The sequence below is a fragment of the Mustela erminea genome, chromosome 17 (assembly GCF_009829155.1).
Source record: "Mustela erminea isolate mMusErm1 chromosome 17, mMusErm1.Pri, whole genome shotgun sequence".
NCBI lineage: Eukaryota > Metazoa > Chordata > Mammalia > Carnivora > Mustelidae > Mustela > Mustela erminea.
The window spans coordinates 5,518,822-5,539,362 of NC_045630.1; the positions used below are offsets into that span (position 1 = coordinate 5,518,822).

A 20,541-nucleotide genomic window follows, 5' to 3' on the forward strand; every position below is an offset into this window, starting at 1 on the left:
TCCACATTGAGTATAGAGATTACTTAAAAATAATATCTTCACATGGTATTGGCACAAAAACAGACACATAGATCAATGGAACAGAATAGAGAGCCCAGAAATAGACCCTCAACTCTACAGTCAACTAATCTTCGACAAAGCAGGAAAGAATGTCCAATGGAAAAAAGACAGCCTCTTCAATAAATGGTGCTGGGAAAATTGGACAGCCACATGCAGAAAAATGAAATTGGACCACTTCCTTACACCACACACAAAAATAGACTCAAAATGGATGAAGGACCTCAATGTGCAAAAGGAATCCATCAAAATCCTTGAGGAGAACACAGGCAGCAACCTCTTTGATCTCAGGCGCAGCAACATCTTCCTAGGAACAACGCCAAAGGCAAGGGAAGCAAGGGCAAAAATGAACTATTGGGATTTCATCAAGATCAAAAGCTTTTGCACAGCAAAGGAAACAGTTAACAAAATCAAAAGACAACTGACAGAATGGGAGAAGATATTTGCAAATGACATATCAGATAAAGGACTAGTGTCCAGAATCTATAAAGAACTTAGCAAACTCAACACCCAAAGAACAAATAATCCAATCAAGAAATGGGCAGAGGACATGAACAGACATTTCTGCAAAGACGACATCCAGATGGCCAACAGACACATGAAAAAGTGCTCCATATCACTCGGCATCAGGGAAATACAAATCAAAACCACAATGAGATATCACCTCACACCAGTCAGAATGGCTAAAATAAACAAGTCAGGAAATGACAGATGCTGGCGAGGATGCGGAGAAAGGGGAACTCTCCTACACTGTTGGTGGGAATGCAAGCTGGTGTAGCCACTCTGGAAAACAGCATGGAGGTTCCTCAAAATGTTGAAAATAGAACTGCCCTATGACCCAGCAATTGCACTATTGGGTAATTACCCTAAAGATACAAACGTAGTGATCCAAAGGGGCACATGCACCCGAATGTTTATAGCAGCAATGTCCACAATAGCCAAACTATGGAAAGAACCTAGATGTCCATCAACAGATGAATGGATCAAGAAGATGTGGTATATATACACAATGGAATACTATGCAGCCATCAAAAGAAATGAAATCTTGCCATTTGCGACAACATGGATGGAACTAGAGCGTATCATGCTTAGTGAAATAAGTCAAGCAGAGAAAGACAACTATCATATGATCTCCCTGATATGAGGAAGTGGTGATGCAACATGGGGGCTTAAGTGGGTAGGAGAAGAATAAATGAAACAAGATGGGATTGGGAGGGAGACAAACCATAAGTGACTCTTAATCTCACAAAACAAACTGAGGGCTGCTGGGGGGAGGGGGTTTGGGAGAAGGGGGTGGGATTATGGACATTGGGGAGGGTATGTGCTTTGGTGATAGCTGTGAAGAGTGTAAACCTGGTGATTCACAGACCTGTACCCCTGGGGATAAAAATATATGTTTATAAAAAATTAAAAATTAAAAAATAATAATAATATCTTCAAAAAATAATACTCCAATATTACTTGAATACCTTTTCATTACATACTTAATATATACAATTGTCTTCTGGTTTCCATTGTTTATGCCATGAAGTCAATTACAAATTTCACAGATGATCCTTTGGTAGTAATCTACTGTTCCCCGCTTTTTAGAGATCAACTAGGAATAGATGGCATTCTTAAAATATCTGAACCCAATTTTGTATTATCTCAATCTCTGAAATTGGATTAAGGTACTTTCAGATGGCTAGCAGCAATAGCCATCTTCTGACAAAAATCAATCATAATTTTTTTTAAGAGGAATAACAAGTTTTTATATCTACTGTTCAGCACTCAAAAATAATGAGACATAGCAAGAGATCTGATACCTTGACTGAACATCAAGATAACCAACAGATCCATAAAGAAGATCTCTATAATAGGGTTATCAGACATAAGACTTTATATGTTCAGGAAAATAAAAAATATTGATAATTTCAGCAAAACCATTAAAAAATAACCCAAGGTAAATTAAAAAAACTGAAGACACATTCTCTAACCCATGTTAGGATGGCAAAATATTAGCAAACCAATTTAAGAGCTATATAGGGACTATGCTCGGTTTACCGCTGGAATGGAAGGTTGGTTAACAAATTACTAGATGAACAAAAGACACAAATCACATGAGACACCAAAAAACCACTCACTATAATGTGCAACTGGTATCTCTAACCAAACTGAGAATAGAAGGGAACTTCTTTACCAGGATCAAGAGTGCATACAAAACATGAGAAGGAACAAAACAAAAAGCACAGTGAACAGCATACTCACTGGTGAAACATTAGAAACTACAGAGTTCCTAGCCAGAACTAAGACAAATTTTTAAAGTTTTAAATAAAAAATAGATTAGAAAAAAGTCATTTCGCAGATAGGACTATATAAGGAATTCACTAAAAACTCAATTATAGCTTAGCAATGACTAAATAAAACTTAAATGCAAAAGTAAATAAAAATATAATTTTAAGAGATGTAACTTATAACAAAATTTATAAGCTATAAATTTAACAAGATATTAAGATCAATGTGAAGAAAATTTTAAGTATTGTAAGGCATTACAGATCTAAAAAAATAAGAGTAGACCCCTGTTCACAGACAGAATATCAAGAAGCTGCCAGTTTTCTCCAAAATAATCTGAAGATTTAAAGGTAATCAAAAAGTCAAGAATAATGTTCCAAAACAAAGTGAAGAAGCTTGGCTAAGTATTAAAATGCTGTATTTAACAGTATAGATACCAAAAACCAAGTAGACCAATAGAACAAAATAAAAGATACGGAAAAGATGCAGGCATCAAGAAAATGCGGCACCACATACTGACAGACAAACTGATTGTTGGATGAATGATGTGGAGACAATGGATTAGCCATGTGAGGAAAAAAAAAGGAAAGAAAAAAATCTCTACTTCACACCATACAGAAGTCAAAGTCAGGTGAATTAAGAACTTGGATATGAAAAACAAAACTTAAAAACTATGCTCTATGGCTTTCAAGTAAATAAATGATTAAGAATGAAGAGACTAAGCAATAATATGGAATCAGAATTCTTGAAGTGGGGGAGAATGAGGACAAAGACCTTTCAACCCTACAAATTCATACAGAACCAGAAGTACCGCTTCCAAGAAAAACATGGCAGTGTGGGTGGGGAGATCAACAGATTCTGTATCAATACCTTCTCCAGATTTGAAATTCTTTGAATCTAATGTGCTAAACCGTAACGCCCATCTATGAAGTCTTCAGTTACTCTCACTTACGCGGTTTCATAAAAGGCCAGAGAACAGCACGGGAGCATGTGAAAGATCTACACGCACGTTCCTTAGCTTCTACTCACTCTTCATCCACATGTACATCTGCTTCAGTGTATATTCCTCTATGAAAAACCATCTTTTCCTAAGCATCAGGCTGATTACATCAGCATAAGCATTTTTAAAAAAGATTTTATTTGACAGAGATTGCAAGTAGGCAGAAAGGCAGGCAGAGAGAGAGAGGAGGAAGCAGGCTCCCTGCTAAGCAGAGAGCCCAATGTGGGGCTTGATCCCAGGACTCTAGGATCACGACCCAAGCCAAAGACAGAGGCTTTAACCCACTGAGGCACCCCAGCATAAGCATTTTTAGTTACTATATCAACATGGCCATCCCTTTAATACAATCATTTATTTACCTTCTTTAGCTGGCACACTTCCAAGGGTAACCAAGTTGGCAATTTAAGGCCTGTCTAAACTGGTGAGCTCCAAAGTGGCTTACCAGTGAGCTTTCCTGAGTGAGACTGTGACCAATTTTAAGTAGTTTGAAAAGTAAGTTAAGAAAACATTCCTAGAATCTTTAATAGGTTTCTGTTAAACTGGTTAACTTGAAAATGTAAAAATAAGGGGCGCCTGGGTGGCTCAGTGGGTTAAGCCACTGCCTTTGGCTCAGATCATGATCTCAGAGTCCTGGGATCAAGCCCCGCATGGGGCTCTCTGCTCAGCAGGGAGCCTGCTTCCTCCTCTCTCTCTGCCTGCCTCTCTGCCTGCTTGTGATCTCCCTCTGTCAAATAAATAAATAAAATCTTTAAAAAAAAAAAAAGAAGAAAATGTAAAAATAAGCCTTAAAAACTGCTTTAAAATCAAGTATTTATCAGAACCAAGATAATAAACAGTAAAGCCAGTGGCACTCTCACAAATGAGTCTCAAATGCACTCAAAGATGAACAAACCAGAAACAGCTTAAGTAAAAATGTAGTTAATTCGCCAGCTAAACTTCTGTTTTTGTCTTCCCACAACCTATTTGGTGAATAACCTCAGAGGATGTAACACATGGGGAGATTAGCTCAGTTCACACTTCAAAATCTACAACGGAATTTTTCTTCTGTATTATAAACTGTTTTTCATTCAAGGCTATAAAGGGACCAACTATAAAAATTTGCCCTTGCCTTGTTCCAAAGTCTACTGCCCTGATTCCAAGCAAGCAAGCAAATAAAAAGGTCTAGTACATATTTTTCACTAAGACCTGTAAAAACTCAGAAGACAAAGGAATTCTAAAATATTCTCATTTGTAAAGAACAGCATTACAAATAAAATAGCTGCTTGTTATAGCAGATTTGAAAAACTTACTTCTAATTGTTGTCTGCTAGTTGTCTACATTTTTAAAAAAACAACTTATTAAAACAATTACACTTCTGAATGTAAGTTAAAAATAAAACTATTATGATTTTCATTCTAATCACAGAGGAAACTAGTTAAAACCTATTTCATAGAAGAGTTTAGTTCAGAGCTTAGGTACACATTCATATACTTTGGTATCCCATAAGTCTATTTAATATTAAAGTTTTAAAGTTTTTGAAGGTTTTAAGGCTCACATACACCATCTACCATTTCTATGAGGATTCTCCAACAATAAGGATGTTATTCCCCCAACTTAAGTTTTATGTGTCCATGTAAAGCAGTAACTCTTTTTAAGATTTTATTTATTTGACACACAGAGATCCCAAGTAGGCAGAGAGGTAGGCAGAGAGAGAGGGGGGAAGCAGGCTCCCTGCTGAGCAGAGAGCTGGATGCAAGGCTTGATCCCAGGACCCTGAGACCATGACCTGATCCAAAGGCAGAGGCTTAAGCCTCTGAGCCACCCAGGTGCCCTAAAGCAGTAAGTCTTAACCAGGTACAGACACATACAGTGTCTATTATTCTACCCCATTCCCTTATACTTACTTGCAGCTTGACAATGAAACCGAAATCCTCGTGGAATTTCACCTGTAATACAAAATATTTTGTTGAGAAAAGCCCTCTGGTTTTGCTATAGTCATGTATCATAGGATGACCAAGTCATAACACAGATAGGTAATGTGAAAATACAAAAAAATTAAACTTTCATAGAAGTTACTGTTTTTCTTAACCAAAGAATGAGAACTATTAAAAAGAATTTTGGTATATTATCTAAACTACTTTAAAAGGAAAGTTACTCCTTACAGAAAAGAAATAGTAGATAAAGAGGCCTCTTAACAGGACACGTGCACCCGAATGTTTATAGCAGCGAAGTCCACAACAGCCAAACTATGGAAAGCACCTAGACGTCCATCAACAGATGAATGGATAAAGAAGACATGGTATATATATATATATATATATATATACACACATACAGTGAATATTATGCAGCCATCAAAAACCCTGAAATCTTGCCATTTGCAATGGCGTGGATGGAACTAAAGGGTATTATGCTAAGCAAAATAAGTCAATCAAAGACAGACAATTATCATATGATCTCTCTGATATGAGGAATTTGAGAGGCAGGGTGGGGGTTGGGGGGGTAGGAAGGGAAAAAATGAAACAAGATGGGACCAGGGAGGGAGACAAACCGTAAGAGACTCTTAACTTCAGGAAACAAACTGAGGATTCCTGGAGGAGAGGAGGGTGGTAGGGAGAGGGTGGTTGGGTGATGGACCCTGGGGAGGGTATGGGCCATGGTGAGTGCTGTGAATTGTGTAAGACTGATGATTCACAGACCTGTATCCCTGAAACAAATAATACATTATAGGTTAATAAAGTAAAAATTTAAAAAATTTTAAAAAGAGGCGCCTTAACATAGAGCCTCATGTATTTATAGCTTAAAAAAAGTCTCTAAATTCAATCTTTTCAAAGTGTTACAACTGTGTAAAGAAAAGCAGTTATTAATTTATCCTAAGGAGCAGCTCTCACAAGTGTGAGCAGGATGATTAGTTTCTCTGTCATGAAAACACAAGAAAAAGCACTGGATTATTCTAATGAATTTGAAAGCAACTGACAAAACTAAAGATGAAGTTCTTTTTTTCCCCAATCTCTATCCTCCCTTCACTCTTCTCCCTAGAGATTTCTCCTACTTGCCTTTAAAGGTATACTGGTCCTGTAACTACCCTCTTGGGAACCTAACTGAATCCTATGCCTTCACTGCTTCTGGGTTTGCAGGGGTGGAGAAGCCAGAAGAGCTGTTGAGAACATCCGAGAGACTCTCAAGTATCAGGCTATTTCCGTACCTTCTCTTGTATTCCTTAGACCAGGCAACAATAGGTATTATTTCCAATTTACAGATAAGCTAATAAGTTCAGAAAGGTTAATAACTTTGCTCAAAGTTACAAAACAACCATAAGTTAAAAGCTTGTGATGTCCGAAGTGAGGGATGGATTAAAGAAATAAAAGAGCAAAGGCATAAAAAACTTTTAAAAAATTCCAAGATGCAAGGCCACAGGTAAGCAAACAACAAACACATTTTCAGGCATACTATCCACCCAATTCTAACACTTTCTTGAGGTTAAAAACTTAAACTAAAAAACTCTGTGTAAACACCTAGCTCAACCAATTATGTTCAGGTCTTTATTACACTTTAAGAACTATATGTCAGCTCTTAAGAAAACAAATACTGTTAAGTAAAGTCAAGATCAAATGCATGGTGTTTTAAGATTTAGCATCTAGGGACTCCTGGATGGCTCAGTTGGTTGAGCGGCTGCCTTCATTTAGCTCAGGTCATGATCCCAGCATCCTGGGATCAGGTCCCACATTGGGCTCCTCGCTCAGCGGGAAGCCTGCTTCTCCTTCTGCCTCTGCCTGTGCTCATTCTCTCTGAGAAATAAATAAATAAGATCTTAAAAAAAAAAAAAGATTTACCATCTACTCACTCCGACTACTTACCAGGATTTATAAACCTATGGAAATCAGCCATAATACCTTCCTGGAGAGAGTATTTTACACAGCCTATTTCACAAGGGAGGAAGCGCTGTGCACAGTGCGGAGGTAGCTCGCCATGGCTAAAAATGTTCAAAAAATAGAAAATGCCTCCAAGCAGAGCTAAGAAAGAAAGAAATAAAAAAAAAAAAAGGTAAGACTACACAAACAGTTGTGAGTTAACTCCTCCACAAAAGCAAAAGTTTTAGAACCATTTTCCTTGTGCTCCTATAATCCTAAGAGCTGGAAAAAAGAAAACTGATCATTTGTACCAGATAAATGAATCAAAATTTTTATTACACTTATCAAGAATTACAGTGGTAACCACTCTGCATGAAGCAACAAAATTATTCAAACTTGCAGCCAGCTCTACATAATTTAGCTAAACATAAGCCCTGAATTTTAGGAATGACTTAAGAAAAGCTGTGACCCATATTCAACAAATATGAGAGGTTCGGGAAATAAAGCCAAGTAGAATCAGTATAGAAAAACTCTGATATAAACTATGGACAATTTAGTTCACTCTTCACCTTTACCCAATATACACAAGAGCACCAATAAATACTTGATGAGAATGTGAAGAGTCTTACTTAACAGGATTGACCACATTTAAGACTGTTAAAAGTTTATTAATTTTCAACAAATTCAGAACACAAAACAAGCCAGAAGGAATAATGAGGATTCTTATTAGGTAAGTTCTTTTCTAGGCTAGCTCAATAGTTCAACCTCTTTATAATTTATATGGATTTAAAGGTCTAGCTATAAACACTTAAATATATGAAGTATATTTATTAACATAAAAAGCAGTTATTAACCAAGAAACCCGATTTTTTGTATAAAACACAACAAAATCTCTCCACTGTTATTTCAACAAATGCAAATTACCCGATCTTTCACAACTTTAGCACCACCATATTTGAACACTGGTAGTCAATTACTCTGAAATGCAGGATCAAAATGAACAGAACACATAATTACTCATCACTATATCACAGTGTCTTGAGCACCCACATTTATCTAAGCGTTTTGCTTTTAGAATTACTCTACCTTGATCACTTTTTAGAGACAAATTTGAAATATCAGGGGGTGAAACATTCTGCCTTGGTACAAGCATGCCTGGCCACCTCAGTGGAGTGGAAACAGGTTTCTAAAGAGAAAGAAAATAATTTGTCACATACTCAAACTTTTACTGGGCACTTTATACAAATATTTAAATTTAGCAAAGTAACTGAAAAACAGTTCACAGATTACTTCAGTAATGAATGAGCCCAATGAGTAAATATGCACGCATTTGTCAATATGTATTTGTCAATGACACCAACACCCAAAGAGACAAGGGCAAAAATATATAAATATTCTGAATCAAAAGGTGAGTGGTAAACAACCAATTCAACTACTGCTGAAAACCATTTCCCACTACTGATAATCTAAATTAATCCCACTGAGTCACAGAAGTGACCATGTGATCATAGATTTGTAATCTAAAATAATCCCACGGAGTCACTGAGCCCAGTGGCCAAAAGGACATCATTCGACAAAGTTCTCTAAATTGTTTTTCACTTAAACTAACAACTCAATCATGCTGACCCAATGAGGTACGTATACAACATGGCTTACATTTTGAGGGGAAATGTCTTATAAGAAATTACAGTTAAATAAAAAAAAGGCAAGGTTCCCCTATATAAGTACAGTTCAACCAATTAGAGCTTCTACCCAAACATACACCTACAAAATAAAAATCTCTCACACCAAAAGCAAGCAAAGCTCTCTTGAATTTCAACCCAATGTTGACAGTTTCAAGAATGGAATTTCACTATGTAAGAATGGAAAGAACGCGGAGGGAGGGGAAAAGTCGACAATTACGCTGAATTTCCCCATACAAGTCAAGAACATCTGTATTGAGTACTTTATCCTTCTACGACGTGTAAGTTTATTCGAATCAACTTCATTCCACTCTTACCTATACGGCACACTAGCATTCACCAGCGTGGGCAGGTTTTGTTATTTCAACTTTTTATTTTATTTTAAAGATTTTATTTATTTATTTGACAGACAGAGATGACAGTAGGCAGAGAGGCAGGCAGAGAGAGAGGAGGAAGCAGGCTCCCCGCTGAGCAGAGAGCCCCATGCGGGGCTTGATCCCAGGGCCCTGAGACCATGACCTGAGCCAAAGGCAGCGGCTCAACCCACTGAGCCACCCAGGCGCCCCATGTTATTTCAACTTTTTAAACACAACAGCGTGCCTGGTTCCAGGTTCATTGAAAAAGAGAGAACTCAGGGCGATCCAAGCTACTTTTAAACATAAAGTAAAGGGGGGGGGGTCTTTAATCATAAAGGGGTTTGAAAGGAGCCCTTAGAGTTCACGCAGTACAAACCTTAAAACCAACACTCTCATCACTGACCATGATTTACCGATGCAGGGTTCCCAACAGGGATTCCCCCAGCCTTTCACCACCAAGTAACAACACGTGCCCCAGTTAGGGAACCTGCTGGCTTTTTAACAGGCGCCCTAACACCAGGGGGGAAAAAAAGAAAAATTCTTCTTTGCACTCAGGAATCACCCACCAGCCCACCCTTGGCTTCACCCGCTCGCTCAGCATCTGGCGAACCCGCCTGTGGCCCCGGCCGGGAGCTGCTCGTCTCGGGCCAACCTTACCTGCTTCTCGGAAGGCCCAGCGTCCCTTCCCTGGGCTGCTCTCCACTCTCGAGCCATTTCTGCATATTTCTCCTTTTCTTCCTCCCTCAAAAGCTTGGGGACATTGAAGGGGGTTGAGAGAGGAGAGAAACAGCAATGAGTTCCGAGCGCCCTGGGCCCCTGGGGCGGAAGCGTAGACCGCACAGGTGGTCCCGGCGCTGGTTTGCCCCGGGGCGGGAACAGGGAGGCTTCCCTTCCCTCCAGCAAGGCCCGAGGCGTCCCTGGCCTCCTCGTCGCCTCGCCCTCCCACTGCCCAACTGCCTGGTCTGCCCCCGCCCAGAGCCCCCCTGCCCCCCACTCCCCCCAGTCTCACCGCCCAGTCAGCAGAGCAGTAGGGGATGGCATCAGCGACGCGAGCCACAGGCAGGCCTCGCCTCCGTAACTCGGGGATCTTCTCCTGCACAAAGAAATAGTAGGCATTACGGCTGGCCCTGCGGTTTGGCATGGCGAGCGAGGCCAGGATTCGACGACGTGCGCCGGAGACACCACAAGCCGCCGGCGCCCTCGCCGGGCTCCCGCCCTTAGTAACCGAGGCCGGCGCCTGCGCGCGAAGGCCTACAGCTCTCGACCAATCAGGGCGCGTTGCGCAGCCGCACTGGCCTCGCTGGGAGGCAAACAGCCTGAGACTGACTCGTGGGGCCGTGGGGGTGGGGTGGAGCGGCGAGCGTGGTCACAGGCACAAAGCATTCTGATTGGCTGGGATGAGGCGTTGGTGGGCGTGCTGTCACGTGGAAGGTCTGGCGCCGTTCCTCTGCATTATTGCGTAATATGTGTCAAAGCCGGTAGAGGGAAAGAGGTCTGGAGAGTGGTTCAAGGTCTTTCGTGTTTTTTAACTGTAAAAGGCCGCCTCTGGGCCGAGCACTGGGAGGTGTTGGGTGGGGGACAGAGTGAGGAGCGCGATAAACAAGGTCTTTTCCTTCCGGAAGTTTACAGTCCGGTGGGGAGAGTTTGAGGGGAAGATGATGAAACAAGTGCATCAACCAGTAGGGGCTTTTTTGGGTTACTGCTTTTTTGTGTTTCCCCCATTCTTAAGTTACACTACTTATAGTTGTAAAGAATATGTGTTTTTTTAAGGCAAATTTTAATGTGTTAGGAAGAAAATGTACAATAAGCTAGATTTAAATAATGTCCTTGAATAAAATTTTATAGGTTTCCTCCTAAAGGTTGTGTCATTTTTTTTTTTTTTGTTAGTTTTATTCCTGGTATGTATTTGGAGCTACTATGAAAGTTTTTGTTTCCACTGCATCTTCTTTGTTTTCTTTTTATTCTTTAAGTTTAATTTAGTTAACATATACTGTATTATTAGTAGAATTTAGTGATTCATCTGTTGCATGTAACACCCAGTGTTCATTACATCAAATGCCTTCCTTAATGCCCATCACCCAATTATCCTGTGTCCCCAGCCACGTCCCTTCCAGCAACCCTGTTTGTTTCCTAGAGTTCAGCTTCTCTTATGGGTTGCCTCCTCTCTATTTTCATCTTCTTTTATTTTTTCTTTTCTTTCCCTATGTTCATCTGTTTCATTTCACATGAGTGAAGTCAAATGGCATTTATCTTTCTCTGACTGACTTATTTCACTTAGCATAATACCCTCTAGTTACATCTGCATCATTGCAAATGGCAAGATTTCATTCTTTGTGATGGCTGTGTAATATTACATAGTATATATACCGAAACTTCTTCATCCATTCATCAGTTGATGGACATTTCACCTCTTTGCATAGTTTGGCTATTGTGGACATTGCTGTTATAAACATTGGGGTGCATGTGCCCCTTCAAATCACTGTGACTGAATGGGTCAACCAAGAAATTAAGAATTTAAAAAATACATAGAGGCGAATAAAAATGAAAGAATGAAATTTCAGAATGTTTGGGCTGCACCAAAGGTGGTCCTAAGAGAAAAGTATATTACAATACAGACCTTTCTCAAGAAACAGGAAAAGTCTTAAATATACAACCTAACATTGCATCAAAAGGAGCTGGAAAAAGAACGCCAAATAAAGCTTAAATCCAGTAGGAGAAGAGAAATAATAAAGATTAGGGCAGAAATCAATGATATAGAAAAAAAAAAAAAGAACAGAACAGAACAGACCAACAAAACTAAGAGCTGGTTCCTTGAAAGAATTAATAAGATTAATAAACCCCTAGCCAGACTCACCAAAAAGAAAAGAGAAAGGACCCAAATTTTTAAAATCATGAATGAAAGAGGAGAGATCACAACCAACACTAAGAAAATACAATTATAAGAACATATGAGCAACTATATGCCAACAAATTAGGCAATCTGGGAGAAATGGATGCATTCCTGGGAACTTATAAACTACCAAAACTGAAACAGGAAGACATAGAAAACCTGAACAGACCCATAACCAGCAAAGAAATTGAAGCAGTCATAAAAAGTGTCCCAACAAACAGGAGTCCAGGGCCAGATGGCTTCCCAGGGGAATTCTACCAAACATTTAAAGAACTAATACCTATTCTTATGAAGTGGTTTCAAAAAATAGAAACAGAAGGGAAACTTCCAAACTCATTTTAGAGGTTAGCATTACCTTGATCCCCAAACCAGACAAAGGTCCTACCAAAAAGGAGATTTACAGAGCACAGATGCAAAAATTCTCAACAAGATACTAGCCAGTAGGATGCATGAAAAGGATTATTCACCACACCCAAGTGGGATGTATTCCTGGACTGTAAGTTTCAACATCTGCAAATCAATTGATGTGATACACTACATTAATTTAAAAAAAAAGACAAGAGCCATAATATCCTCTCAATAGATGCAGAAAAGCATCTGACAAAATACAGCATCCTTTCTTGATTAAATGCTTCCACAGTGTAGGGATAGAGGGAATATACCTCAATACCATACAAGCTGTATATGAAAAGCCCACAGCAAATTTCATTCTCAATGGGGAAAAACTGAAACTGAAAGCTTTTCCCCCAAGGTCAGGAACACCACACAGATGTCCATTATCACCACTATTGTTCAGCATAGTACTAGAGGTTCTAGCCTCAGCAATCAGACAACAAAAAGAAATAAAAGGCATCCAAATCAACAAAGAATTAGTTACAATAACTCTTACTGTCCTTATCTGTGGAGTCCCTCATCTGTGTCGTTTCTGGGTCTGGTTCTACTGATTGATTTTTCTCCTTACTGCTTCTTTGCAAGCTTGGTAAAATTTGATTTGATGACAATTGTAGATTTTATCTTTTTGAGTGCTGCATATTTTTGTATTCTTATAAATATTCTTGTGCTTTTTCTGGGACAGAGTTATGTTATGGAAACAGTTGGAAACCGTTGGAGTATAGTTTTTCCTTCTTTTTGAGTCTTGCTTTTATGCTCTGTAATTTGGTATCAGAGCAACCTTTAGGGCTAATTTTCTCCTTTGCTGATATAATACCCTTCTTAGTACTCTGCCTGACAACCCGTGAATTTGGAAGTTTTTCCGTTTTGGCTGATGGAAATACAAACTATTTCTAGCCCTGTGTGAATTTCAAGGATTGTTCCTTCTAATCCTTTCAGGTTGTTCTTTCTCTGGCACTGTATAGTTTCCTCCCACACATGCACAGATCAGTATTCAGAAGGGAGATCCTTAGCACATTTCCAGAGCTCTTTCTTTTTACTGTTCTCTCTTTTTTGGTACTCTGCCCTGCAAATTCTAGTCACTGTGGCCTACCTAGACACCAACTCCATCTCCTCAACCCCAGGGAGACCACAGGGCTCTACCCAGGTTACCCCTCCTGTTGCATTCTGGACACTCCCTCCAGACAGCATCCTGGGGCAATCATATGGCTCACCTTGTTTGTCTCTGTTCTTTCAGGGATTAGTCACCTTGGCTCCTTGACGTCCAGTGTCTGAAAACATTGTTTTATATATTTGATCAAACTTTTAGTTCTTTAAGATGCTGGATAAAGTCATTCCTTGTTATTCTACCTTGGCCAAGATTGCTTTACCTTATTTTGACATTTTAAAACAATATGTAGATTTAAGTGCTAAATTTTTCAATATGTAATCAGGACAAATCTCTCTGAGGAGATGCCATTTAAAACAAGAAAGCCTGCGAAAGAATAGAGCTAATCATGTAAGGAATTAAAAAAGAGCATTCTAGGTGGAGGGAACAATATACGTAATGGTCTCAGACAACAAATAGTTTGGTGTATCATCAGAATAGACAGAAGATTGGTTGATGTTACAGTGTCCTCTCATGTGGAGAAGGCACATGCTGAGGATGGAGTGATGAGCAGGAATTTGGACATGGCAGTGTCAAGGATTCAAGTATTACTAAGTATGTGGGTGGTCATTGAGAGATATATTTTTAAAAAGTGTCATGATATGGTTTACAGCTGAAGAAGACCAGTCTTGTTACCATGTGGAGAATAGGTTCAAAGCAGTAAAAGTGGGCATAGGGTGAACAGATAGGAGGTCCCTTCAGAAGTCCATGGGAGAGGGGATGGTGACCTAGAACAGAAAAGAGGCAGGAGAAATGAAAGGGAGATGATGGCTCCAAATTATACTTTGGGAAAAAAGAACTAACTGATGGATTCGATGTAGAAGTGAAAGAAGAGGAGGAATCCTAGGGTTTTGGCTTGAGTAACCCAGTGGCAAGTCGTGTCTAGCAATAGTAAGAACTGGGGAGGGAGGACAGTGCTGGTACCAAAGAGGGTCCAATGCTCTTCCTAATTTCTATTACCTGCTCCTCTCCTTCTTTGATACAACTGATGTTTTCATCAATCTTACTTACAGTAAAGTTCTATGTGAATGGGTCAGTTTTCCCTCTTTCCACCCAGATTGATCTTCTTATTCTGAAATTCTAGAGGGTGGCAGGTCTTGGCTGGGGTATGAATGGCAGGGGGGGGAATTCAAGAATTTAGTTATAGATATGTTAATTTTGAAATGCCTCTTATACATTCAAGTGGAGATATCAAGTAGGCAGTTTGTGGTCTACGTCTAGTATTCTGCACTAGAGACAGAATTTGGAAACAATTTGGACATAAAGTTGGTGCTTAAATTCATAGAAATGAAATAGATCACCTAGGCTGAGAGTGAAGAGAGGAAAAAAGTTTCTAGGATGGAGTCCTCGAGAACACCAGCATTGAGAAGTCAGAACAGGAAAACCCAGCAAAGATGACTAAAAAGGAATGTCTGAAGAAGCAAGGAGAAAACCAGGGAAACCAAGACAAGAGGGTATTTACAAGAAGTGCCTAATTTATTCAATAAATACATATGGAAAGCCTATGGAGTACCAAGCTTAGTTTTAGGACCAAGAACACATTAAACATTACAAAGCTTATAACATAGTGAGGCATGCAAACAAGAAAGAAGCAAACAACTCTGTATATAATAAGATGTCTGAACACACTAGTGGACAATAAATCTAGTGAAGAAAAATAATGCAGGATAAGGGAAGAGGCACTGATTGAAGGTGAAATTGAGGGTGGTCAGAAAAGGCCCTATTTGAGAAAATGAAATTAAGCAAACAGTGGAAGAAGTGAGGAAGCAAACTGTGAAGATGTCGGGCAAAGAGCCTTCCACGCAGAGGGAACAGCACGGGCAGAGACACCAAGATGGGCACATGTCAAGTGTGAGTGAGGAACAGCAAAGCAAGTCTGTGGGTGCAGGGAGACAGGCAAGTAAGAAAATAGAGAGGGTTTTGGAAAGGGGATTTGGGCCGAACCATGTGGCATTACAAGGCCATTGTAAGAAACTTAGACTTCACCTATATAGGGAAGAAGCCATTGAAGACTTGGAAGACATTTACTGTTTTTTGTTGTTGTTGTTGTTTTTAACATGAAGTATGAAGAGATTTTCAACCGGGTGTTATGAAACCAAGAACACATGGCATTTTAGGAAAATATTTTTCCTAATGCTAGTTTTTCTTCTGATGCTCGTTTAAATTAAGGCCCTGACATTGTTCAGTGTGTATCCTGTGCTGATAATAATAGTAATCCCAGTTCATGCTCCTCAAAAGCTACTGTGTCAGACTCTGCTAAGCACTGCACAAGGGCCATCTTCTTTCTCCTTCTCACAGCAGTCTTGTGAAACAGATTATAGAATCATCCCCATTTTTCAGAACAGGAAATTGAGGCTTAAACTAAAGTGACATCTCCAGCTTGCACAGCCCATGAGTGCCTCTGACCTCTATGAGATCCCTGCTTCTTAAGCGTTCTTATTCCAAGCTGTTCCTTATCGATACTCGAGGATGTTTATTACATAACGCTTTGCCAAAGCAAAAAGAGGGATTTCCAAGTTCCTCATCACCTCCAAATGTTGCCCGAGTGCACAACCATACTCAAGTAACTCACCCAAAGCCTCGTTGATTCCTCTGTCTTGTTCACTCAGGCCATGCGGATTCTACCTTGTGTCTCCCTGCCATGCCTCTCCCACTTAATGTTTGCTTCCCATTTCTGCTCCCCTGTAGCCTAGTTTTGGTGCTCGTTCCTTTTTGGACTCTTGTAATGAGCTCTCACATGGAAAAGGTTGTCTCTCTTGCCATGAATCCATCCTACACCCTGTGGCCAGAATAACTTGGCTGAAACACAGGTCTAATCTTGTTCTTCTCTGAGAAATCCTTGTGTGATCCACAGCATGTGGAATTGAGTTCAGACCTGGTAGCCTGGCTCCCCTTGGTCTGACCTCAGCCTCCCTTTCTGGCCCTATTGCTGACCCTGCCCTTTGTAAAGCCGTGTCACAGGCAGCAGACCCCCTTCTGCGCTGCACCTGTTGCCTTTGTCTGCATGATCTCCTGCTCCATTTCTGCTTTTAGAAATTCTGCCTAGATCATGTTTGAGACTTAGCTCAGGGATTACCTTTCCTTGAAGAGATCTCTGACCAGCACCCCTAGTGAGTAATTGACCCCTCTCTCTTTGTTCCACCACCATACCTGGCATTTGTCCTAAAATAAGTCCTGTCACACCCTCACAGTTAAAGACCATATGTCTGTCTCTTCCCCACCCCAACACACACACATTGCTGCATCTCACCTGTAAACTCTTTGACATAAGGGACTGTGACTCATTCACCTTTAAATTCCTTTCATCTTCAATCTCTAGACAGCATGGTATCTAGAATATAGTAGGTGCTCAATAAATGTGTACAGACTAAGTGAATGAATTCAGGGAAGAGAGAAGAAAAGATAAGGAAAAAGGAGGAAGAACCTAAAACAGTTTGCAACTAATTAGACAAAAATCCACATGGTTCCTCTCAGTGTCTAAGGCACCCACTGAGAACCGGGGTGGGAGTATGATATTAACAGTTCTATGAGAGAGCTTCAGGGAACAACGCCAACACAAAGGTCAAGGCTGCTGTTCTTTAACACCAGCTTTTGAGAGCCCACAAATGACCCCTCTTTTGTTTGAGCTGTTTCCTTTTATGCTCAGTGTTCTGGCTCTCTCATTCTAGCTCCCTTCCTTCCCTGTTCTCCAGGGGTGAGGTCATCAGATGACATACATCTTCTGGCTCACTTCCGTCTCTCAGGTCCCAACTTTGACCTGTGCCAGGGAAGAAGGGCTCTAGGAGAATGCTTAGGGCTGAGAAGCAATCCTCTGGCTTAATCATCAAGGCCTTGATAAAAATACAGGAAGACAGGCCCTCTTTCATCTTATCCTCTTTGGGCCAAAGGATACTGCTCCATCACTAAAATGGTCTCTGCTGCTGATCTGGGGGGCTGTTAATGTTGTGCAGGTCTTTAAAGGACACTAACATTGATGCAAAAAGAAACAAAACCTTGGGGTCCAGGGATCAGTCCCAAGTTGGGCTCTGCACTCAGCACGGAGTTTGTTTAAAGCCTCTCTCCCTCTGCCTCTTCCCCCTACCCCGCATGTGCTCTCTCTCAAATAAATAAATAAATCCTTAAAAAAAAAACCAAACAACAAACAAACAAAAACAACAACAAAAAGAAACAAAAGCAAAAACCAGAGAAAGGGCTCATGAAAGAGAAGCAAGCTTACTTCATCTCTGGCTCTGTAACTCACAAAGAAATTACAGTTGAACTCTCAGTCAGTAAGGGCTCCCAGGGCCTCGACTGCTCATAATTAACTTGATTAACTGCTTAAGACTGAGACAGAATGAGAGCAGGTGCCCGTTTGGAGGCTTTGTATCTGGCTAAAGATACAGGCCTGACAAAACACCTGTCACTTCTTCTTCGTGCCTCTCTCCTTCCTCTAGGGATGTCCCAGAAACAGAGAATTGTGGCGCAGTTGTATCTTTTGTCTAGCAACTTTTTCTATGTTGTATAAAACATTAGAGGGTCTAGAAAATTAGGTAGAAGATAGAAACGAATGACAGTCCTACCCAGAGATAACCATTCTTAGTCTTCTGTTGTTTCCATTGCCTCTTTTAACTGCATTTTCCATATTTTGGACCATGCTGTAGTACAGTTTTATGTTCTGCTCTTTTTTTCTGTACATTGTCCTTGGAAATTGTCCTCTGCAAGGGAATTGTCATTAGAGAGCTAACTCAGGTGGAGGCTGCCCACTGTCAGTGGGGTCTAGCCTCCGGATGGGGCCGGCAGACAACATCTAGTTCAGCACCCTCCACCACTGTCACTGTCGTTTGCTTTGAAGCTTGAGACAGCAGGCCTTTGGGTTAAATCTGCTTCCAGTACATGGAATTTTCAGCACATTTTCCCAATCTTTTACTTATTATATACTTACCACTGTTCTTGGCAGTACAGATTTTTAAATTTTTTGGCTCTTGCATTCCACATTTGCATTTCCTTTCTTTAAAGCATTTTCTTAATGAAACAATTTATTCCTCAATCTGAAAGGGCTTCCAGATTGAAAATGTTTCTAGTTTCCAGTAGAGTGCACCTAGAATCTTCAATTTTTTTTCAGTTCTTTGCTTCAATTTGGATTTTTTTAAAACTTATAAGTCACTGAAGGTGGTTTGGAAGCTATGGGAGATGAGGGAAGTTAGCAAACCTGAAAGGTAGCCCAAGGGAAGGAAAGCTGAACAAAACTTAGATAAGAAACATGGTATCTATTTCCAAGTCACACCTCATAGATTCTTCCTGGAAGTCAAGATCAGAGAGGAGAAGTAGAAATGTGGTGTTATCTGTGCGCTTTAAAAAGACCTATGTTAAGCAGAATTCACGTACATGCGTGCCTGGGTGCCTGCAATGAAATCATGTTTTAAAGAGGATTCAGCTGAATTATATTTATAACAGTGGGGTTGCTACCAGCTACCAGCATGTCTCCTTGTGGTGGTTCACTTCTCTTCATGTCCTAATTCTGTTCTAAAGTGGGCAGCCTTACTGCAGCCGTTGGCTAGTCCACTCCCCGCTGTATCCCCGTGACACAGGATCCCGCTATGTCTTCCTTCAAGTCCTGCTCTGGTCCCATTCAGGCCGGTGTTCTGACCTGTATGTCTCTGGTTGTAGGAGAGAGTTTGAAGTATTGGGGCTTCAGATCCTGCCAGGGCTGGGAAGAACCAGTCTCTGCTGTCCTGTCCTATCTGGCCAGGAGAAATGGATAATCAGAGCATCTCCAGATCTGAATCTGAGCTCATTTGCAAGCAGCAACAACAATTCCCCGGGGAAACAATAAAAATAATTAGGTAGTAGCTCTTAAACCCTAGAGGGTTTCAGAAGTGCTGTTAAGATGGAGAATCTTCAGGCCCCACCCAGAGTTTCTGATCCCAGTTTTCTATAAGAACCAGGAAATCTGCATTTTAAGCAAACACTTTAATGTGATTTTGATGCGGAAAGTTCAAAAACCACACTTGGACGAGCACCAGGACTCTGATGTGGTACCAGTACCTCCACCATCAGCCCTACAGGAAAATAACACCATCGCTCTGCCTTCTTTCTATTACCATCCCTCAGGCTGCGTGTTTTGAATCCTTTGGTGTACCCTCAAAGTTTCTCTTAACCTGCCATCAACTTGGTAGTAATGGTGCATTTGGGAGGGACACGCACTGTGATTTCTGGTTTGGCACCTCCTTAGCGATGGCTGGGAGTCCCAGCCACTTCAGAAGATGCAGGCTAGACCAACCGCTCCTTTCCAGCTGGAAGGTAGACATGCAGAGCGATACACAGAAAACAAATGCCCAGGTAGGTGGACAAGGCCCCGGGGTTCTATGACTCACTCTAGCACAAGTTCCTCCCCCAGTCTCTTGAAACCACGTTGACGTGCACACAGACGCATACTTAGAGCACACATCCAAAGCTCACTTCTTCAGCGGGGACTTACTTTCCACTTCCAGTACCTTTGCAGGTTCTCTTTGCTTAGACCCTCTCCCGTTCCCAATTTCTCAACTCTCGAAAGTTGTCCAAGGGTTGCATAAAAGACTGTTGTTCTGTGGGCTTAGACACTAAACACGGCTCACACTTTGGGGCATTATGTGCACCTGACCATGCACACACAGCCGCACGCATACGATAAACGGCAGAGCATAATACAAATACATCATCCATCTCCCATCAACTCTCTGGTCTAGGCGGTCCTTTCATGGCGTAAGGGCGTATGCGTTAGCATCAAAAGATTTTGTTTCAAATCCTACCTTTGCCATTTACTAGCTACCTGATCTTAGAGAAGTTAATTAAGGCTTGTGAAACACCTAGGACTGTGCTGAGAACCCAATAGGGAATGTTTGGTACCTCCTCTACTCTTATTTTCTATTTTAATTTTTTTTTTCTTTATGAAAGAAAGAA

At 40.6% G+C, this 20,541-nt stretch overlaps 1 protein-coding gene across 2 annotated transcripts in view; it reads right to left on the reverse strand.

Annotated features, from left to right (window-relative positions):
• MAEL (maelstrom spermatogenic transposon silencer) overlaps positions 1-10,537 on the reverse strand; it is a 38,172-nt gene extending 27,635 nt beyond the window's left edge. The window contains exons 1-5 of one of the 2 annotated variants that reach the window (XM_032317951.1): positions 10,206-10,532; positions 9,854-9,946; positions 8,245-8,344; positions 7,165-7,320; positions 5,212-5,253 (exon numbers count right to left, since the gene is read on the reverse strand). In XM_032317951.1, the coding sequence (XP_032173842.1) occupies positions 5,212-5,253; positions 7,165-7,320; positions 8,245-8,344; positions 9,854-9,946; positions 10,206-10,337 (523 nt within the window). In that variant the 5' untranslated portion in view covers positions 10,338-10,532. Of the gene's footprint in view, positions 1-5,211; positions 5,254-7,164; positions 7,321-8,244; positions 8,345-9,853; positions 9,947-10,205 lie in introns of both variants that reach the window. The other variant, XM_032317952.1, reaches the window with a different exon arrangement.
• Positions 10,538-20,541: the final 10,004 nt, after the last annotated feature.